Here is a 24,276-nt window from a genome sequence, read left to right as displayed (position 1 = left end):
TGGGGGGGTGGGGGGGGGTTGTTCCATATATTGATGTCCTTACAATGGCATCAGTTATTTCCCCAACTCTGTAGTAAATGTATAATCTACAGAATTGTTATACTGAGATCAATTCCTGGATAACATTCCCAAATGTGACAGGTTTTGTGCAATCTATAAAAACTCATTTTTACTCATAGATCTATATGACTGCTTCCAAAATCAGTAACATAAAAATCGTCAATTTCCCAAGAAAGGATTTGCTTTCATTATTTTACAAATAACTTCTTCAGATCTGAAGAAGTTATTCATAAAATAACAAAAGTGCTCATAAAATAAAGTTTCTGCTGTGCGGCTCTATTCCCTGGCTAGCATGGTTTGTATTCATTTGCAGCATCTAAAAACACTCTGCATTTGGAAAGAAGACCTTGGAGAAACTGGCACTACTGGATCTCTGGCTATCTATTTTGTCTATCTAGTGAACTATTCTACTGCACTTGGGTGTTATATTACAGTCCACCATTTATTATACCTGCACTCTTAAATTTGTTATTTGACTTGGATTTGAGGTTCTCTGCTGCTGGAATTATTGTCAGCTTGACTTAGTTCTCTTAACAGTGATTAAGGTCTGAAGAATTATTTATTTTATCTATTTGAAAATTGTCCAGATTGTGGTAGATGACTAATACCTATACCTGTTTTAAGTTAGACAGCTTTTGCTGTTTTAACTTTTGGCTAGAAAGTATGATTTTTAACACTGTAACATATTTATACAACTCACCTGTTTTTTTGTACAGTACTGTTGAATTGTTAGTTATTGGATGTTGTCTTTTTACTTGTTTTTCAAGATAACGGAATAAAGATTTCAGTGAAAATATTGATTTAAGGCAATGATTTCTTCTTTTCACTTTAAGCATCTTCATAAAAGCATCACATTTTAAGTTGAAACTTAAGTTTACACACATTAAAAGAAAGGAGAACAAACTTTAACAACAGTTTCTATTATTGTTTTGTAATACACAATGTATTTTCTTTTTATAAGTTTTCATTAATATATCCCAACGGTTTGGCTAGACATGCCATAAGAAACGGTCTACTTTCTGGATTATCTGATCCATACTTCCTATTATCTTCATTTTGATGCTGAAGGTTAGTGCCATTAGCTTAGCATTCCAAGAGCTCTAAGCTCTAAAAGTACCTACTGGTATAAAACAGCATGATTTATTTCATGAAGAGAAATTAACAAAGCCATCGTCTATATCATATCTCCATGTCAGACAAAGGGCTGATCTCATACTAGTCTTTCAGTTAAACTCCTTTAGCTGCTGAATATAACCCAAACATACCCTCCCATAACTTCAGAAGTCAGCTCCACAATGTACTTCTACACAAAACTGCAGTAACCAGACTGTATTGTATCAAGCACTGCTTCTCTACACTTTATTCAAAGCTATGGAAAGCTCTCTGCTCATGTCTCACAGAAATTACCTCTTTCCATAGCTCTCAACTGTCCAGATGTTTGCCTGATATTTTGGCCTGCTCCTCATAAAATGTTGTAATTTTCTGGCACTTGAACATCATTACTGACTGAAGTCAATAAATAATGGCAGATATTTGAGTTTTAGACTTCATATCCTTCAGAAAATTCATGATTATTCAAAAACTGTTATGCTAGCAAATTTCTGAGTTTATAAGAGGAATATTTAAAATCTGCCCCAGATGTTGTGCCTTTGTTGTCTCCCATTATTTTGTCTTTGTGCAGATTTCTTGTGCTAAGATACTAAGAGGTATATGAGTCATGCTCATCATTCCAAAAAGAGTTGAAAGCCTGCAGTTTAAGCAATTTTAAATGCATATTCCATCATCTAGCACACAACACTTTCATTCACATATGTTTACCTTATATGTCAGTAAATTATCCTGTATGCTAAACGATCCATGTTATAAGAACATTTAAATAAAGGATAATTACAAAATTAAAATAACATCTTATTTTGACATGGTGGTTAAGGTACAGCTAACAGAATTTGCCAATTTACCTCCCTGACAAATACATGTGTTAAAAAGGTAAGAGGAAAGCCAACCTGGACAGAAAGCTGTGTATATGTAGATTTATCTTTGTTGTATAAATTAATGATTATTTTATGGCAATGTTTCTGAAAAAGAAGTTATGTACTCACCATAATCTTCCATCTGAATAGTTGTTCTTCATTTGTCTTCAACCTGTGGGTTCCCGGATCTGTATCGGATCTGACTTGGCCACATATCCAGCATCTGATACAAGCTCAAAGCTCCTCCCCTTAGCCATAATGCTCTTGTCTCCTTCCTCCCTTCAGATCGAGTTTGCTGCCCAATCCAGTACCATCACCTGACCCAAAACAGACATGTCTGCATGAGAAACCAACAACAAGGATGAGGATAAAAGGCACCCTTACAGTGACCACCTCTATTATTCTTAGGAGGAACCAACAGTTCACACAAGGCCGGGAGGAAGGAGAAGGATGGTTGAAGACAAATGAAGAACAGCTACTCAAATAGAACTTTATGGTGAGTACATAACTTCTTTATTTAAAGTAGTTGTCTTCATTTGGTCTTCAACCTATGGGACAGAGTCCCCAGCTACCAGACTCCAGGAAGGCACTCATGGAAGGATATTCTGGAGAACGGCGGAGCCAAAGAATGCCCTGTTCCTGAATACAATGTCCAATTTATAATGTGAGATGAAGGTATGGGATGAGGACCAAGTGGCCGCAGAACAGATATCATCTAATGAAACGCTGGACCAAAAAGCTGCTGACGTTACAATAGACCTGGTGGAATGCGATTTCACCTGACTTGGCAGGGAAATCCCCTTGGCTGAATATGCTCAAATGATACACTGAAAAATCCAGTGGGCAATGTTAACTTTAGAGATTGGTTTAACCTGAAAAGGGTTTGGAGTAAGAAATGAAAAGTTAGTCAGATTTACAAAAGGTTTTTGTCCTTTGCAAGTAGAAATTTAACTGTATTTGCACATCTAGTAAATGCAATTTGTACTCTCCCTTGTTTTGAAAATTTGGAAAGAAGACCGGAAGGTTGATCACCTGGTTAATGTTGGCCTCTGAAGCTACTTTAGGTAGAAAAGATGGATTAGTATGCAAAGACACCCTGTCCTTATGAAAAATCATATAAGGGGCTTTGATCGAGATAGCTTGGAAGTTACAAACTCTCCTGGCAGAAGTAATGGTAACCAGAAAAGCAGTCTTCCATGGTAAAAACTGCATATCCACTAAAACTGAAGCCTCAAAGGGAGGCGATACTAAGGCCTGAAGTGCTAGGGTAAGATCCAACAGTGGTGTAGGGACCTTTACTGGGGGTCAAAGAAGAAAGGTATCTTTGAGGAAGGCCTTACAAAGCTTTGAAAATGACAAATAAGCCATATTATCCCCCACACGATAATTAGAAATTGAAGCAAGTTGATCTTTGACTGTAGAAAAACTGGAAACTTGTTGAAAAATTCCAGATAAAAATTCCATCACCGCAGAAACTGGAACCGTGAAAGGATCTAATGCACGCTGCGAGGCCCAGATAGAAAAACATTTCCATTTACTGGAATACACATTCCTGGTAGAAGACTTATGAGCCATCACCAGAATTCTTTTGATGGGAGAGGATAATCCAGGAGTCCTGACTATCATGGGAACTGGAGCAGCCAAGCAGTGACTGTCCATATCTGGATGGGGAATCCCTGAAGGATGAGATATGAGATCTGAAACTGGATCTAAAGTCCATGGTGGAGCCACCAGATGAGACCTCAGAGAGGGAAACCAGACTTGGTAAGGCCAGACTGGGGCAATGAGGATAACTAAGTTCCCCAGCCTGTGAGCTTTCTGAAGAAAAATGTTGGTATTAAGGGAAGAGAAGGATAAGCATACAGAAGACTGGGGGGGGGGGGGCTAGCATAAATCAGAGTGTCTCTGGGGCTTTCCCCTGAGGGGGATTCAGAGCAAAGAACTCACTGCATTTCACGTTGGAAGAAGAGGTGAACAGATCGCAGCAAGGCTGACCCCACTTGTGAAAGATCTGTTCCACTACTGAAGGATTCAGTGACCACTCGTGAGTCGTGAGGCATCAGAATAGATCTGCTGAACCTGTCTGCTAGAATGTTGGGCCTCCCTGGAATGTATGTTGCCACCAGAAAACAGCCGGTGGAGATCGCCCATTCCCATACTATCATGGCCTCATGACATAGGGGATATGATCTGTTTCCCCCCGTTTGTTGATGTACCAGACTACTGACATATTGTCCATCTGGACAGCAATCATTCCTGAAGGAAGATGGGCATGGAGAGCCTGCAATGCTAGAAGTACTACCCTCATCTCCAGGATGTTGATATGCAAATTGGTCTTGTAGGGAGACTACTTGCCTTGAACTGTCCTTCCCCAGCAGTGCCACCCCCCCCCACCCCAGCTGGAATGTGTCCATAGTTACCGTGGCTGTGGGAGATGTTGGGAGAAAAGGACGTCCCCGAACCAGTTCCGAGGAATGAATCCACCACCAAAGAGTCCCTGCACACTTGAGAGATTCGGACAAGGTGAGTCAATGGAAGATCTAACAGGAGCCATTGTACTGAAAGGGTCCACTGAAGGATCCGCATGTGAAGACGCGCCAAGGGCAAGAGATTGATCATGGCCACCATGGACCCCAATGCCCTTAATACTAATTCCGCTGTCAGAGACTGAGTTTGAAGAATGAAAAGAACATGTAGCTTCAGACTACGTATTCTGTCTGGAGTAAGAAACACTCTGGTTAGAATTGTGTCTAATCATGCCTCAATGAAGTCTAATGTTTGGACTGGGGTCAGAGATGATTTGTTGAGATTGATGGTAATGCCTAATCTCTGGACGAGGAGAAGAAAGGAATCCCTCACTTGACAAAGTTGATGCCTAGAAGGGGCAGCGAGGAGCCAGTCATTCAGGTAGGGAAATACCTGAATGCCCTTGAGTCTCAGGTGAGCTGCTACTACTGACATCACTTTGGTAAACACCCTGGAGGCTGTAGTAAGACCAAAGGGGAGTGCTCTGAACTGATAATGATTGTCTCCTAGCCAGAAATGGAAAACCTCCGAGAGCATCTGTCCATCTTGATATGATAGTACGCATCCTGTAGGTTGATCGAGCACATCCAATCGTTTTCCTGCAGGAAGGACAGGATAGATTGAAGAGTGACTATCCAGAATTTCGCCTTGGCCACAGGCAGGTTCAAGGTGGATAGATCCAAAATGGGTCTTAGGTCCCCCATTTCCTTTGGCACCAAAAAGAACCTGGAATAAATACCTGATCCAGAGTGGTCTATGGGGACGGGTTGGATGACTTGCTTTCTTAGCAGCTTTGCAATTTCCAGTGCTGCATCCTCCCTGTGTGTGGATGGAATGTCTGGGAGGTGTTTGGGTGGTGGAGGTGGCTCGAGGAAGGGGATTGAATAGCCTCTGGATATAATTCGCAACACCCAATGATTTTTTGTGACAGACTCCCACTCCATTAGGTGCAACGAAAGATGGCCTCTGACTGCCTCCAGAGATGAACAGTCAGGCAACCCTTCACGGTTGCTGAGTGGGTCTATCTGAGAAAGTTTCTTGAGACCCATAATTTCTCAGACCCCCTCTGCCTTTAGGGTGATGTTTATCAAATCCCCCTCTGGCCGTGGGGGAAGGTTAGTCCTGAGTGTCTCTGGGAAAATTCTGAAATTTCTGAAACCACATCTTCTTGGTCCCTCGCTGATTCCTAGAGAAGGATCATTGAGGGGCCGAGAAGTGGATCCTGATGGCAGACAGAGTCTTCCCATCCTTCTCACTCTGAACTAAAGTCTCACATACTGACTTCCCAAACAAGGAAGAACCCTTGTATGGGGCATTGATAAATGATGTCTTAAAAGGTTCTGAAAACTAACAGAGCCAAAGCCAGGCATGTCGTCTGATGGCAATGCCTGCACCAGCTGCCCTAGTGGCTCCTTTGGTTGCATGAGAGAGGAGGCACATAGAGGTGTTATCAACTGATTTTAGAGTGGTCATACAAGCAGAGAAAATCTCCATGTCCTCCACCGACATGGACTCCAGGGTCGATTCAGTGATCTCCTTAACTAAGTCTCGCTGAAGCCGAGTCACATGTGCCATGTAATTCAGCACCTGAACAGAGAAGGTCACTGAAGCGTACACCCGCTTCCTGAAACGGTCCATCACTCTTGACTCTCGGGGTCAGGAGGGTGGACTGTAGAGCTCTCCTGAGCAAGCTCCTTCCTAGTGGCAGCTGCCACCACCATGGCATCAACAGGGGATCCCTTATTTCAATATAATCTGTTTTGGGGGGGGCAAAAACCTTATCTGGATGCTTGGAAATTGGCTCCACTGTGTCCAGTTCCTTCCACGCCTGAGATGTAATAAGATCCACTAAGGAATCTGCGGGAGGGGACACCCAGGAAGTACAGGGTCCTGCGCCAAATGCCTCAAGGAACACCAATTCATCCGAGGTAGGTTTTTGGGCAGACAACCCCTCTCGCTGATGAAGGAGTTCCACGATGTCACTGAAGTTGCCATCCTTGGGGGGTGACCAGGGGGAAACTTCCCCTTCCTCCAAATTGGTGTCTTCAGTGAGAGACTCCAGTGGGGAGTCTAAGTGCCTCCATTTGCATGTACGTTTGCAAGGGATCTCCTCAGTGGGGGATCTCTGGGGATGACATGCCAATGTTTTGCTGTTCCCAAGTGTGAGCATCCTGAGGCAAAGTGGCGGCAGGCTGTCCCTGAGATGGCAGAATGGCCGGAACCACACCAGTAACAGAGGGAGTCTGGGAGGAGTCCGAAGACAAGATGGTCAAGGGTCTCAAAGAAATCAAAAGAACCCTCTTTACCACATAGAAAGTAGAAGAGGAATGGACATCTGAGAAAGGACAATAGGAGCCATCACCCTCTGACTTGATTGGGGAGTCAGAACTAAAGCTCCAGGTGCTGAGATACCAAGGGGAAGACTCCACTCCAACACACTCGACTCCAAGAGCTTGTCGGATCCTAGCCAGTTGGATTCGACCTGCTCAAGGTCATAGCTGGCGCTGAGGTACAAATTACCATCAGCGCTAGCTCCTCAACGCCGTGAGTCTTTGGATTTAAGGGCTCTGAAACTGAAGGTCAGATCAGAGAAGGAGTAATTGGGGTGAAAAAGGGAGGGAGAGGGGGCAGGCAAGACCCCCATCTGTATCAGGGTGTGGATGAACTTCTGCATCATCCTATCCATCTCCGCTTTGCTAAGGCTATGGGTGGAGTGGGAGGAAGAGGTGACTGACACTAGCCTGGAGAGGCAGTGAGGAGAAGCCTGAGCTGGTGTCTGGATCCAGAGCTCCTCCGGCTCTGGAGAAAACCAAGGGGAACAGAGCCAGGGAGTCTCCAGTCTCAGAGCCGATCTAACTTTTGGTGGTGGGCGACCCAAAGCCGAGCAATCCGGGGATTGCTTCTTTGTCCTATCCCTTTTAGATACTTTGTCTCCATCCCTGGACCTCTTGGCAGGTGTTTTGTGTCCCAGAGGCAGGGGCAGAAGCCGGAGGCACTGGGACTTGAGCTCCTGAAGAGGGAAGAAGGCCCTTAAGTATGACTTTGTTTGTCCTGTCCTTAAGTTCTTGGGGATTAAACCCAGCATAGATGGAACAGGAGGTTTGGATATGGGCTGCCCCAAGACACACTACGCTGGGGAGAGCTTAAGGCCATACTTTGTCCATTTTCTGAAGCCAGGTTTGGGAGTATCAGACATGTCCCAACCTCAGGGTCAGCACTCAATCACACAGACCACACAAGCAAGGGGAAAGAAAGAGAGAGAGAGTTTTTTACACCGACGGAAACACGAAGGCGAGGTAGAAGGTAGAGAGAAAAAAAGGGAGATTTACACCAAAAACAGCATTTACCACAAACTTTTATCACAGAGAGCTCAGATCACGATGTGGACATGTAGCGTGGCAAACGAGATCTGAAGGGAGGAAGGAGACAAGAGCATTATGGGTAAGGGGAGGAGCTTTGAGCTTGGATCAGATGCTGGATATGCGGCCAATTCGGATCCGATACGGATCTGGGAACCCACAGGTTGAAGAACAAATGAAGACTACTTCAGATCTATTATTACAGCAGAGTTATTTCAAAATATGAACAACATTCAGACATTTTATTTCATTGTTTTTAAGCATCTTAATTAAATCACAGTTTATATAGTAACATGGGTACAGATACATTAGAAGAAAAGAAAACAAACCATAGTGACATTTTCTTTACTTTCTTGCAGTATACACACATGTTTTCTTTTTAAATTTATTCATTCTCTCCAACATTACATAAATTACTCAGTCCTTGTCTTTCCTTAAACGACACTCTTAATCCTGAACGCTATTTTACATGTATTACAATATTGCCTTTTATAGATACCGGACTGTCATCTACTTCCAGAAGGAACTGTAAGAATTCAAAAGCCTGAAAGTGAAGAGCACCTTTGTAGTATTACCACATTCCACTTAGGACCTCTCCATTTCTCAGAAATGCTCAAAGTTTTCAAGCAACTACTTAGCTGATAGATATGGGAGTTGCTTCTTCAGCTAAAACACAAATACTCAGAATGGATAAATTCCAGCACAGTTTTTCAAAAATTATGCCATTCTCTGAATCTGTGTACTTTCTATGTCTTTCTCCGTGTAAAGACAAACTTACAAGTGAATGTTAGGTGATGTTGAAAGGGTTGGTGATACAGAAAGCCCCCCCACCACCATCATATAGGCTGCTGCAGGATTACCCCCTACATAAAATACTAATTTTGGACAAAAGGCCATTCAAAATATTCTGATCTCATTTCTATGCATTTTATCAGGAAAGTTTGCGCTGTGAAGCCTGAATACTTTCTTCATTATATTTTCTGCACTATCAGATATTTATACAGTTCTGTCATTGCTCTTGTTTGCTGTTTAGAAGCATCTGTCTAATTAATCTTGTCTTATAGGTTCATAGGTGTGTACTAGGCTAATGGTCCTGGAGCCTTTACAAGCCTAGCACATGGGATTACCCTGGCTTCATGCCACCCAACCTTAGTTCCTAGTGCCTCTGTCGAGTAGAGCCACTGGAGCGATGCCCGGGCCATGCTTTTTACTAATGTGCCTGATGACTACTCAGCCTTCCTTGATCAGACAAACTCAGTCATTCCCCATCATTGGTATTTATCAGTCATGATGAGATCTGGCTTGTGAAGATGTCATACAAGCAGAAATAGCAGTGGTCTGTACCCTTCGTGGCATCTCAGAAATGACAATGTATTGAGTATGGTCTTAAACCCTTAGTGGGGTACAACTGACCTGCACACCACAGAATCCAGTATGTCTTCCCTGTGTGATGCGTACTACCATAATAAGGGTTACCATATAAGAGTCTTGGTGGCTGAATGCCTACTCCTGGGTTACTCTTTGCATTGCAATCCCTACTCTGATGGATTGTGCCTTTGGACAGTCTTAGTTCACTCCCTCACCACTGAGGACAGACACTGTGATACTCCCCATGTTAATTCCAACAGATGCTCAAACCTCTAACTGAACTTGCATCACCTGGACTGTATTCAGGGCTTTAACTCTGTTCCTACAGATATGTGTCAATAAGAACTCCTAGCACTATCACAGTAACCCTTGTTGTAATAACTAGTGCTGTAAATAAGTCTTTTTTGGAAGCTATACATTGTATTTGAGGTGTGATTTCACTGAATATTTAAACACAAAAATCAAAACTGAGCAATTTACCTCTAGAAAGAGACCAGTCACCAGTGCAGTCCCACAAGGTTCTATGCTAGGACCTCTCCTGTTTGGAATCTACTTCTCTGAAGTAAAAGTCAATACCAAACAGCTGTGGCTAACTACGTTTGCAGATGACTAAAAGCAAGGAGCAGTTATTCAGTCCTCAAGTAACTTAGCCATCCTGCAAGAAGTGTTGTCCCAAATAAGTAACTGGTGCCAAAATCATGGACTGAAACTAAATGCCAAAAATGAATTATCATATCCTTTGAAAAGTCATCTACACTTTGGAACTACCATACTGACAATACACCCCTAAGAGTTGACCCAGTTATTCAGGATTTGGGAACTGATATGGACAGTGACCTAACATTTGACCAAGATGTGTTCATTGTTATAAGAAGTGTCTGACTGTTGGCTTAGAGGCTTAAGGAGCTGTTAATGACCTGTTTCCTGTGGTCAGGTGGTGCAAGGTTTGATTCTCTCAGCTTCCACTGCTTAACTGTATGAATGAGCAAGTCACTTAACCACATACCACTCCCAGGCTGAGTCTGAAAAATGGCCATGGAGATCAGTACTCTAGCCTGGAAAACAAATAAAATAAAATAAAAATCATTCTATACTGCACAGCTTATAAACAAAAGGATTGTGTTTAGATTTAGGGATGTCATTGTTCCCCTCTACTCAGTCCTTATTAACCCAAGCATTGAGTATAATGCCCCCTTTGGTGGACACATGCAACAACTGGAACATCACAGAGATACCTTACTAAAAGGATATAAGGCCTAAACAATAAACTGTATATGGACTGGCTCAAAGCCATAACTATACTAAGTATCCTACAGACTGCTAACAGGTGACTTGGATCTGACTTACAAGGCACCCTCAGACCCAATACTGATGGATTTACTGCATATTAGCAAGTCAAATGCAACAGAAATACTTGGTCTGGGGATCTTAACCTCTTCTGCAATATCAACAGAATGAATTGGACAGATAGGTTTATCTCGCAGAGGATACCACTGCTATGGAATAGACTCCACAACCACAAAAGACAAAGCTCATCCCTGCCCAGATTCAAGCACAACCTACAGCTTTGGATAGGAAACAGAAAATTTACCCCAGGATTTCCCCTTGTACTACTAATGAACAAGGGTAGCTCCTAAATGCTTCACTCCATGCATAGGTCCTCTCATATTATCTCAGTTATTAACCTTTTTAAAGCACCTACTAGTGCCCGCCATAATTTCAAAGGGTACTGCTGAGTTTTTCTGCCTGGTCGCTTGCTTCTGTCCTGAGGTATGAACCTATGATTATTACTGATTTTACAGTTCTTTAACTTTCTCTGTGTTTGCCGACAACTGCAAGTGAATTGGCGTACTGTTCTTACGCTCACAATTCAGAAATAGTATGCTTTTACCTAACTGCTTTGTTATTAATGTTAGCACTGTTAAACAAACTCTCAGATAATATGCAAGTGCGTATGGATACATGTGGTCTGTGATACTTTGTTGCCTAGACGTCTAGTATGTGTAAAGCATTAAACTAGGGTAGAGACACCTGGTGCGTGTTAATATTCTAAACGCCATAAACGTATCTGTTGTACTCTGTAATTTGTTTGTCCTAGTAAGCACGCTTTTAAATAAATACAACGCCAAACCTTATCTGGCGTACTCTGTAGGGTAGTCTAATAGGTGGGGGTGTCGCAAACACACCAAACGACAAATCATAGCCGGTGTTCTGCCTTGCCAGTTCAGTATGACTCAATGTACGTTTCAGATGAATCATGTAATTACGCTCGTCTTGCCTATTGTTTAATTGTATTACAACAGAATACTGAGGGATTGTGTTAGACGCTAATACTAGAACTCTGTTGCTTGTGTAGTTTTAACAACGCTTACAAGTTTACTTTATTGCTGCATGTGTTTTGTTACATTTCAATAAATGTGCATATTCTGTCTTTCCCTAGGTACTTGCCCCGTACATTCTAACCGCGTGGCTACCAAGAATTAAAATTTGTTAACAGGAACACTCTTATCACAGTGCGACTGCACAGACAGGTCCTAGCCTTCAATCCCACAATTAAGATTTCACTAAGAAAAGGTTAACAACTTTAACTTGCTGTATAAGTCTTGAATTAACTTACTACCTCAGGACAGAATACCTGGGCAGGCAACCAAACAGTATCTAACTCAGGCTGCTGCCTACCCTAGTCAGATAATACCTAGACTACAACCTTAGTTCTTGCCAGGTAAGATAGAATCTATCAGGTCTAGTAACTAGCATTAGTGGCCTCCTGCACTTACCTGCAGTATTTTACCATTGAGACCCAGAAAGTTCCTGGGTGGTGTAACCCGCTCAGCTGCTTTCGGGCTCGCTCCGCTCCCCACCCTGCCCCCTTATCCCACCCGCCCCCACTATCCCTACATTTAACAGCTCAACAACCACACCTCATCAGCCTTAGAACCTATCAAACTAGTCCACCCATTAACTAAATCTCCTCCCATAATCCCAATATTCAATTAACACTTATCATCCAAATTCTTGGACCCACCTATCTTAGTATACTATCCTGCCTCCTAATATGTCAAAAACAAAGAATCTTTTTATTCCTCTTACACTACCACTTATAATCATCCCTTACTTCCTATCTAGCTATGAAAACCTTGAACTCATAGGATTTCACTACCCAAAGGGACAAACTTGTATTGCCACAAATCAGCTCCCTAACAAACCTTCTTCTCTTTATCACCCTTTAAGGACCCCAAGTACCTACAGTACCCACCTCACCCAACTACACCCAAAGGGCCCAACAACAAAACACGGGCAAAAGATACTATATAAACTTCAAAAACTCTTAGATCAACTAATAAAATGTATCACTAAAGATGGTGATATACACCCAAACCCAGGCCCAACCCCTCACCCCAACTCTGTCACCCCAACTTTAGCCCAAAGGTCAACTACCTCCCTTCTTATCTTCCATCTCAACCTAAGAAGCATCAACAATAAACTCCATAACCTCCATACCATGCTAGCCACTCATTTCCCTGATATTATGTGTCTAACCGAAACATGGCTCAAACCAGTCACCAAAGATGAAGAAATTCTTCCACCTGGATATAATATCTTAAGGGTTGATTGAGCAAACAAAAGGGGTGGCGGTATAGCTGTTTTATACAAAAGTTCACTTAATATCATAATGCATCCTATCCAACCACCTAAAATTGCTAATGCAGAGTCAATAGCCCTAAAATATGTTTAAACAACCAAAAAAGTATTAACCTTTTTGTAATTTATATCCCACCTGGGAACAATGTAGAAACTATGGAACAAACATTAAACTGGTTATCCACTAACTATCCTCAAGAAACCTTTGTACTAGGCGATGTCAACATTGACTGGACCCAGTGCTCCGCACAGACTAACCCCATACCCATTAACCTGTATGGATTCTCCCAAAATATAATCTCTACAACAAGAGTAGGAAATGCCCACCAAAAAGAGAGTATACTTAACTGGATTCTTACCAATAATCCCACCCATAAATATACCACTGGGACCCTTCCCAACGATCTTAGTGACCATCTCGTCACTTTCATAATAAAACACAAATTTTCTAACAATAACCTTCCCATACACAAACTTGTTAGAAATAAGAAGAAATTTGTATCAACCCAATTTGTAGCTGAACTCAAATCTTGTAACTGGTCTAAGCTAAAAACTTTGCCCCTTGATGAGAGTGTGACATTCTTTACTGACACATTCCTAAAGATTCTGGACACTCATGCACCTAACCGACTTACCAGAACTAAGGTGCGGATAGCTCCCTGGCTAACCAGGGAAACTAAATCCAAATTTAAACTTAGAGATAAAGCTTGGGACAAATGGCGATCCACCAAGGCACCCTAGACCGTATTAAATTCCAGCAGCTTAGAAACGAAACGAAAAAAGCCAGTAAATTGGACAAAAAGAACTATTTCTGTCACCTCCAAGAGAAACACCAGAACAACCCAAAAAAGTTCTGGGCTGGCTTAAATAATCTCCTCCATCCTGGTAAATCAGGTACCCCTACCCCTGAGACACTTATTGGCAAAAACCCAGAAGACATAGCTAATACTTTTAACTCCTTCTTTACTGAAACTATCCAGTCACTAGCCAATCAACTACCCCCTCCTTCCTTTGAGGATACATTCCCCCTCTTTAAATTACAGCCTATCCCCACCTCTTACATTAGAATCTTACTGAAGAAACTCAAACCAACCACCCTCTCGGCAGACCAACTCCCAGCAGAATACTTACAAATAGCAGCAGATGCGATAGCCTATCCTATCTCTATCCTGATTAATCGAACTATTACAGAGGCCACTATCCCCTCGATCTGGAAAATATCCTACGTCATACCACTCCCATAAGGGTGGCTCTTCTACCGAACCATCCAACTACAGACCCATAGCAATTTTGTCTCCAATAGCCAAAATCATGGAAAGATGTGTTCATAAACAATTTCTCCATTACCTCACCCTAAATAACCTATTGACCAAATCCCAACATGGTTTCAGACCCCACCATAGTACTACCACCACCCTCCTTTCTTTTACTGACTCAATTAATACAAATCGTAATAACAGAAAAATATCTTCCGCTCTCTTTCTTGACTTGTCAAAAGCCTTTGATATGGTCAATCACCAACTACTTCTCCACACGCTAGAAACCTTCCACTTTGACACTTCAGCCCTCAAATGGTTCCTTGCTTATCTCTCTGGAAGGCAACAGGCAGTCCAATGGCAAAATAAGCTCTCTCAACTACTACCCGATACCATAGGTGTTCCCCAAGGCTTCATACTAGGTCCCCTTCTCTTTTCCGTCTTCATTAACGAACTCTATTCAGTCATCCCCAAAGCCATATGCATCCAATATGCAGACGACTCAACCCTTATCTGTTCAGATGTCACTCTCCCTGCTTTAGAAGTAACAACCCAACACTGCTTTGCTACAGTAGAAAAATGGCTCTTTGAGAGGAATCTCATCCTAAACCCAAAAAAAACTAAGTTACTACTATTCTTTCCCACCTCAGCTCGTCCTCTAGTGCAACACAATACACAAGCTAACAATACTACCTTCTCCGTTCAGTCTAAAAACGGGACCATAATTGAACCCGATACCAACACTAAACTACTAGCGCTGACTATTGACAATAAACTTAAATTTGACTTGCATATCAGCCAGACTATAAAAGCTGTAAATAAGAAACTCGGATCCTTGTATAGAATCAAGAACTTCCTAACTCCCAATGCTAAACTAACTATCGCCCGTACCCATCTCCTCTCCACACTTCTCTATGCCTCACCTGTATTCTCTTTCCTCAACATATGCGATATTAATAAACTATCCGTGACTTACAATCACATTGCCAGATTTATAACTGGGGCTCCTTATAGAACTCACCACTGCCACAATCTAAAGAAACTTGACTGGTTAGAACTATCCAATCTTCTCAAACTAAACCAACTCTCTGTAGCATTTAAAATCATTAAGGAACCTGACAAAACCCCTTCACTGAATAACTTACTGACCCCCTACTCTAACCTAAGTAGTCTTTGCTCCTCCAACAGATCTCTGGTCCAAACCATCAAATCCAATAATATGGGCGATGCTCTCTTCGCCAATACAATAGGAAAGGTTTGGAACTCCCTCCCTAACTACTTAAGACTCACTAACTCCCTCTCTCAATTTAAAAAACATCTCATACAATTCTTTAAGGCACATTGGCTATGCTCATGTGCAAATCCAGACTAGTTGCTAATTGAACTACAGCATATCCTATCCTACTTGAACTAGCTAACTGGGGTTCTCCTCTTTTTTGGCATCAAATAATTCGTAAATAAACTGACTACTACCCTATTTAGTTCGTTCTACTGTAATCAGTTTCTCTATGATCACTTGGAACCCTGCAATGGTGTAGAACGTTTTGAACATAGTACCATTATTGTCTCTTGAATTTGTCTCTTGAATTTGTATTGTACTTGTAATTTTGAGCTGGATTCTTTACTGTCTTGTTGATACAATAATCATGCCAAGGAAAGCATAAAGAATGTTAATTTGTTATGCCTTTCATTTATGTACCTGTAAACCTATGTGTTTTCTGTTTTTTCTCTGTGGAGCTTTTCTCCCCGGGCCTCCGCTGAAAATGGACATGTATCCAGTCGGACTATCCCGGTCAACAAATGTAAAATAAATAAATAAATTATTCTCACTACAGGTAACTTATAATTACTGACCAGGAGATGGGTAAGCCCAGTCTAAGACCAAATGGGATAAGTTAAGCACCAAAAGGGAAACTGGCTAGGGTTAAAATGGCCTGCAAGGGCAGATAGCATAGTACTTACCTATGACCTATGCACAAGGTTGCAGCTCTGCTTTTCAGCATCCCAGTAACCTTTAAGATTCACCCACAGTTCTGTTACACTGTTTCAGGTAAACAGAAATGAGTACAGGCTGGTTCCCTGGATGGTTGGTTGTTTTTTAAGCAGTAAAAGTATGACAGTTGTTTATGTCAGTTCAACTATGGGATTATTAATTTAGTACAATGTGGGATTATTAATGTAGTACAATGCAGGATTATTAATGTAGTACAATGTGGGATTATTAATGTAGTACAATGTAGGATTATTAATGTAGTACAATGTAGGATTATTAATGTAGTACAGTGCAGGATTATTAATGTAGTACAATGCAGGATTATTAATGTAGTACAATGCAGGATTATTAATTTAGTACAATGTGGGATTATTAATGTAGTACAATGTGGGATTATTAATGTAGTACAATGCAAGATTATTAATGTAGTACAGTGTGGGATTATTAATTTAGTACAATACAGGATTATTAATGTAGTACAATATGGGATTATTAATGTAGTACAATGCAGGATTATTAATGTAGTACAATGTAAGATTATTAATGTAGTACAATGCAGGATTATTAATGTAGTACAATGTGGGATTATTAATGTAGTACAATGTGAGATTATTAATGTAGTACAATGTGGAATTATTAATGTAGTACAATGCAGGATTATTAATGTAGTACAATATGGGATTATTACTGTAGTACAATGCAGGATTATTAATGTAGTACAATGCAGGATTATTAATGTAGTACAATGTGGGATTATTAATGTAGTACAATGCAGGATTATTAATGTAGTACAGTGTGGGATTATTAATTTAGTACAATGCAGGATTATTAATGTAGTACAATGCAGGATTATTAATGTAGTACAATGCAGGATTATTAATGTACAATGCATGCCTGTGACTGATCTGAACATTAATAAAAGCAGTAGCAATACTTCTGGGTTACAACTGGATTCAGTTTTTATTCAACTTTCTATTTACATGCTGCATCTTACTTCAGTTATTCATAACCTTTGGTATGAAATAGATCCTGTGCAAATAAAACAAACGTTTGTATTAGTAGACTATTTACACTTAGTTTTTACTTTTTTCACTAAACTTACTGACACAACAACCTACTATGCAGAACTGATATGATATTTGAAAATCATCTGTCCTGGAGAGTGGACAAGGGTCCAGGCCAAACGGATGCTGGGTGGTTTTGCTAAAAAAAGTCTGTAGACTTCATACTCCAGTTAAATGGCAGACCATCCTTTCTATGTGCTCATGATTGGTTGAAGTGCTGAACATCTAAAATGAGTAAAAGGTTTTGATAGGAGTAGCTCCATACATTCTTTAGGATCCTTATTCAGAAGAGATACTCTTGATGTCAGTACTGTGGTAGAAACTTCTGCTGTTTTAGATATTTTTCCTACAGTACTGGATGTAATAGTCTCACTCATAACATTTTTAAATACAAAATCAGACACCTTGGTGACGGGGTCAGTCAAAGTCTGGGTTTTTCTAGTGTAATGTTTAGGTACAGCAAAGGAAGCTAGGCAGCTAATGAGCACGTTGATGCAACAATACTTGCCTATGTGAAGGAACTCCAGAAGCAAAGACAGTAAAGAGAAACTGTGAATGCAGCACAGATATGGTACTGACTTTTCTTCAGCCTTTCTCATAGGATAGAGGACAATTTCTTTACATAGCGTTGGGCTTTGTACAGGTCGGCCTGCACTTTATTACTGAAAAGAAAACCATTCAAATTACATAATTTAGTGAGTAACCGTGCTCAGATTTTTTTTTTTTTTTTTTTTTTACACAGAGGCTAACTTTTTTTTGACTAACCTGGATGCTGATAGGATATCTCAACAGCCTAGTTCAACTTACTTGTTATAGATAACTATGACAAACTCTCACACTTCAATACATACTATGACAAAGACAGTTTTGCAAATAAGTCAATGTAATTAGTTACTGGAAGCCTGCAACCCCCAAAGAAAACATTGCCTCCTCCTCTGGGTAAATAGGAAGACATTTAAGTATGGGTGTATAAATAGTGATCATAACATTTGCACTTTTTGCCTGACATTCTGTAAGACTCCTAGTAACAACTTAGTTGCATGACAAAAATGAAACACAAGAAATTCCTTGCAGTGTTGGACAAAAGCTGATACAGTTTACACAATCATACAAAGAATCTGCACATGTTCTTGACTGATTAAATAGATAGGAGCCTTTTTTTATTCTTCCAACACAACCATTCATCCAATCCACCTTCCAACTGACTCACTCATTCCCTCATCCTTAGTGGTCATTTCTATTTTTGGCGGCTGCTGAGTGATAGAGAGCCATCATTCTAGGTAGGTCATTTTTGCCATATACACCAATTCCCTTGCACATCACAGCTCCTGCTTCAGGATGCAGAGTGAAATAGGCACATCATAGAGATGTCACTCACTCATATAGCTATCCTCACTTGCAGTCCTGCTCTTTCAGGCTCCACCAGACAGAATCACATTAATGGATGCACTCCCAATTCACACAAATCCTTTCTGTCCTCTTAGGATGGGTGATATAACAAGAGATGTTCCTGTCCTCAGTCATCCTGCCACTTCTTCCAACTCTTAGGCCACTAATAAAGCTCAGGCCAGCTAGGTCATAGATAAGGTTGCTGGACAATCAACAAGCAATAGGACTGTATCATTTCTGAAATATTTGAAATAGTGCACACTGTGCTTTCTATACCCTAGATGCTTTGAATTTCATTTGCTTGCAGCAATGTCTGGTCACCAAATATGCATATGTTTACTAAACTCTCTACACCCACCTACCAAAATTGACACTGTACTTAGGTATTAGTCTTGTCCATGAACAAACATGCACCTCAAAGGTCCCTACTACTGAATATAACTAAAGGGTACTGGGCAGAGCCATAGCCATGTCAGATGGCTTGCTGGACAACACCCAGAGTGCCACCCCTCTCCAACCTGCACTTGGGGAACAAAACAAAAAGAGGTCCTCTGAAGAACACAGCACTGACACACATACACACAAGCACATATAAATGCATTCATTAAAACAGTGATGATATCAGTTGTGACTCCTTAAATGAATGGTGTTTCTGCACTCCCACCTGATCAGCAGCAATTCTGAGATACTGATTGTGCCCCCTAACTGCTTGCTGTTGGAACAGCAACCCCTTTTGCCCTGCTATAACTATTGTAAAGGTTACTGTTACTACTACTATAGCCAGGGCAGTTCAAAGGTCATTATGGCATCTCTTGATTGGATCTCTGTCATCCTCTTGCTGTGATTCTGGCTACAATTAAATATCTTAAACTAGTTCTCCACTAGTATGCTTTAGAATCTCTCTTTCAGCTACCTAACTGGCATATTATTATCCTTATGTGAAAGGAATCCCATTGTTTTACTGACATCCATATCTATTGGAGAACAACTGATCAAAGAACAACACTTCACCTGCCAAGATCTCCTTCTGTGAACTCATTCTGCTGAATCATGGATCCCACTGATCACCAGATGATTCAGTATCACTTACTTGAACATCATTCTCATAATGCTGTTGATTACAATGTCAGATAAACAACTCTGCTGTCGATACCCCACTCCTTACCACCAATGACACTACTACCACAAAGAGGGCAACATTATCCCTCTCTACTCCTCATGAACCCCATGCCCCCTAAAATGAATGTCTGTAAGCAGCTGTATTTCAATGTCGTCAGTATCTTCCAGTCTTTTATCACTATATATATATGTCTCAGTGGTTCCCATGGCACTGTCCATCTCTAGCCGTATCATTTTCATTTGACACTTCGTTTGGCTAAAGCACTTACTAATGACTCTGCCCATTCGTCTCCTGTGCTTCAGTATTGATCCATGTCATTGATTTCCACCATGCACAGTTACTACAGGCAACAGCTTCACATGTCTGCTTCACTACAAATTTCCAGTAATGCTAGCTATTTATCCTGTTGTCTATCATTGCTTATCTAATGAAAGTCCTGTCTTCCTTTTTTTTCAAAGACTTAGGCATGTTTTCTGCTAAAGTTAATGATTTCCTTCACACTTCTTGCTTCAGTTAGCATTCCTTCTTGTTCTCATATGATTTTTTCCCTTTCGATTTGTTTTGTTTGCATTTTGATTTAAAATCAGACTATATTCTTCATGGCTGTTTACTGTCTTTCTCTTCAATGACCAACAGGAAACACTGCTTTTCAGCATTTTCATTGATGCTTATCCACTAACCTTTGGCTTCTGCTGGACCCCTCCTGCCACTTTTCACCCACCATTTGTTAATAGTAACATAGGACATTTCCCAGTCTCATCAAAACTGACTTTGCTGAAGATATTAAATGCTACAATGATGTCTATAAAATGAAAACACCTAGCCTTCTGGCCTCAAGCAGGCCTCAAAGACGTGAACTGCTGGGTTGGGGAATCCTCTGCACCATGTTCTTAGCTGCACCGACTACCTTTCTTTTTATTCTGGAGATTGTGATCATTGACTAAATGTACTTGTCCTCATCTAACTCATTTAAGTTTGAGACCCCGAGGCACAGATTCAGTGAACTTGTTCACTCCTGCCCACACAATAAACGTCAAACCAATCAAAACAAACAATGATTTCAAAGTCTTAGGAAAGTGTCTAGACCATTTATAAGAAACTGGATATTTATTTAATCAACTGAATAGCTTGGTAAGTGAAATGGTCCTTCAGTATGTCTTTACTTTCCATTAATCAGGCCACAATAATAAAAGCAAAAGTTAGACATGTGGATTGATGATAACTAGAGGCCAAGATTAAATTCAAGAGCCTGGAGGAAATGTGCTTCACCAACACCAAAAGCCTGTCACCACACCACCTAAGTGATGGCCCTCTGTGCCCACCACAGTGCCATTGTGTTACACACTACCAGTCAGTGAACAAATGTTGGATTCCAGGATGACACTGTGAAGTGATTAGTGAATAATAAACAATTATTTCAGGATTTCTCATAGCATTAGCAGGTAGATAGTATGCAGTCCCATCTGATTTAATTTTTCTTGTTCTGATTTCAGTGACATTTGTGTATAAACTGCTAATGAAAATCATACTAAGAGATCTAAACAGCAACTTCAAGAATGTTATAAATGCAAAACTTGAGAGAGAAAATAAACTAGCTTGAACATCTGGCTGTGCAACATTAACTTACCAAGGGGACTCTTCTGATTAATAATGCTTCTGTTTCATTATGTAGTGCTTTAACATTGCTGGTAATCTGAATCGCTGTGCTTCTGGTGAGACTCTAGGAAAAAAAAAACATCACACACATTTTATTATCAAACTACTCATAGGTTTTTTTCTGTGAATTGAGTGTAATTTGCTAGATGAATAGCCTGACACCCAAGAAACTCTATGCATACATCTGTGAATATACCACAGTCCATTTTCTTTGAAGATAAGGTGTTCAGGATAAGATTCTGCCTTTACTAATCTGGATATAAATCACAATGACTTTAAAATGTTATGGCAAGAATAAGTACAAGACGTTAAATTGGAAATAAGTGCACATGGAAATATGATTTCAGACTTTGTAGAAGAAGAAAGCATTATCTCTATGAAATCCTAGGGGAAAAGGAATCAAAAAAGATTATAATTAATTTCAAATAGATATGCCTTTCTAGAGGACTCCTGCAGTAGTAGTATTATGGACTTCTCAGTGACCACACTTTTTTTTTAATAACATGTGGGGAAGGAGGGTCAGGGATAGGGAACAGAAACAGAACCTGAATGTTTGTGCTAGGAGGGAAGGGGACTGTGTTGTATATCTGGCCAACTGGTTTATATACCAGTAGAAGGGATGGCAGTTTTTTTTTTTTTTGCTCTTCATTTGAAGAGCTGGGGGTCATCCTGCAAGTTACTTTGCAGATGTTCTTTTTTTGGGGGTAGTATACACTTGAAGAGCTGTGGAGGTGGGGTACTATTTAATGGGATCAGAAAAGGCGCTGGCTAGATGTCTTATTACTGAAGTGTTTCCTCCAATGCACTGCACTAATGGTGACTAGTATAGTGTTACTAATACAGCACTTTCATCCCACGTGTATGAGTGAAAATGTAAACTGTTCACAGCCCCATAATAGTCGGTCACTGTTGCTAAGTGTTCAACAGGTGATGTAAGACTAACCATTTTGTTTTGTGTATCACTCTTGTTACTGTCAGGGAAAATAATATGGCCAGGTTTAATTAGAAGACTGAGAATGGAACCGTGTTTTCTTTTGCTGATGTCAGAAATGTATATATATATATATATATATATATATATAGATAGATAGATATAGATCTACTTCAGTAGATCAAACTTTTGCTAGTTTGAACCACATATGGCCGAGACCATATGTTCAAACTCGTAAAAGCTCGAACACTGACTATAATAGGGGGCTATGCCCCCCTGCACCCCCTTACTTAAATATACTAACTCCGAGATCGCACCACATTGTGGAAATAGGAAATCTTCCCTTTCTGCTCTGTATGGAGATCTCCATTCAGTCAGAGTGGACTTTTACAAGTTCGAACATATGGTCTCAGCCATATGTGGTTCGAACTTATAAATGTTCGATCTACTCATGGGGACATACATATATATATATATATATATATATATATATATATATATATCTATATTTATAAAATTATAAAATAAAATAATTGTGGGATAGTCAGCCTTGGACACTGTGATAAAGACTAATAAGCAAAAAACAAATGAAGAAATCAAGACTTGTGTCAGAACATTAGCAATTCAACAGTACGGCAGGGAAACACTTGCTAAAATTGTACATAGAAGCATAATAATCCCAGGAAAGTAAGACGCGATGTGTGTATGTTGACAGGCAGTTTCAGAATCATATGCAAAATGGTGTGAGGTGGTGGGGTGGAGGAGGGGGAAAAGAGCAACTTAACTACAGAAAATGAGCTGGACTGAATAGGAGTTTGGAGGGAGGAATGTATTCTAGTAAGATGAACAAATTGTAACAGTTTTTGCACATTCTTCCTACATCCACATGGATTTTTGCCCTTCTGAATTTCAGGCTTTTTTTTTTCATTCTTTCATCACATCTGCTTTCAGGAAGTTGATGTTTCATAGTAGAACCTACCAGACCACCACTACGTGGGACTCCACAAGATTTGAAAAAAACTTTTTCCCCTTAATCAGACAGATGTTTCGTCTTGATATATATGTTTTTATGTTTCCACACATTAAATAAAATAATTAAGAGGTCCCAAAGATCAGGCAGCTGATTTATGATTATTATTGAGGCTGTTTTTCAATATGTTTTTTCTGTAAATTCTCTCTGTATGATAAGTTTGAAACCTTAAGGAAAAGAGTGCATCTCTGAAAAGAGGTTATTCTGGCGGAGGTTTTAAAGGTCTGGAAATATGTTATTTTCTTGCTAAATACTTTTAGCATAATGATTTAGATAGCTTGTGTGCAATATAGCACTGTTCTAATCCTGCAGATAAAATAGGGCTCTAGCAGGATGCTTACGCTTAAGTTTATAATTATGGTATTAGAATGATGGCCTAAACTCTGCCATACACCATTCTGTCTCCAGAAGGCTATGTAGCACGCTGCTTTATATACTGAATACTGCCTCTAGAATGTGTCACACTTGGCTGAAGCTTCATAAAGTTCAGTTGTGTAAAATCTTACTGTAACTGTAGATATCCTTCTCTTCACTGTTGCAGTATTCTTCACCATGGGGATCTCCTGCCAAAGACAGCCCAACATATGGCCACTATACAAAAGCCTTTAGATCTTCTATATGCCATACGGTCACACGTATGCTTACCATACAAGATGTAGGGCATAAAGGTGATGTACGGACACAGTTATCCAGAACCGAATTGCCACAGTAGAGAACAGTATGCACTGGACAAAAGAGGCTATGCACATCCAGAAGGAGAAAATGCAGATGGAAAAGGGAAACCATGGTCAGGAGTGAAACAAAAACAAAACCCAGACAAAAGGGGGTTGGAGGGAGGGAACAAACACTGCAACAGTGAAGAGAAGGACAACTGCTGCTATGGTGAGATTTTACACAACTGCACTATGTCTA

The 24,276-nt window shown here is 40.4% G+C and overlaps 1 protein-coding gene across 1 annotated transcript in view; it reads right to left on the bottom strand.

The window, feature by feature from the left end:
- DGKH (diacylglycerol kinase eta) overlaps positions 1-24,276 on the bottom strand; it is a 1,992,493-nt gene that overhangs the window by 199,417 nt on the left and 1,768,800 nt on the right. The window contains exon 26 of the mRNA XM_044071702.1: positions 21,375-21,467. Coding sequence (XP_043927637.1) covers positions 21,375-21,467 — 93 coding nt within the window. The remainder of the gene's footprint in view (positions 1-21,374; positions 21,468-24,276) is intronic.

Source organism: Protopterus annectens, chromosome 5.part0 (assembly GCF_019279795.1).
Source record: "Protopterus annectens isolate FY-2018-M chromosome 5.part0, PAN1.0, whole genome shotgun sequence".
Lineage (NCBI taxonomy): Eukaryota > Metazoa > Chordata > Ceratodontiformes > Protopteridae > Protopterus > Protopterus annectens.
The sequence above is the reverse complement of the archived record's forward strand: the minus strand, read 5'-3'. Positions and strand labels throughout refer to the sequence as shown.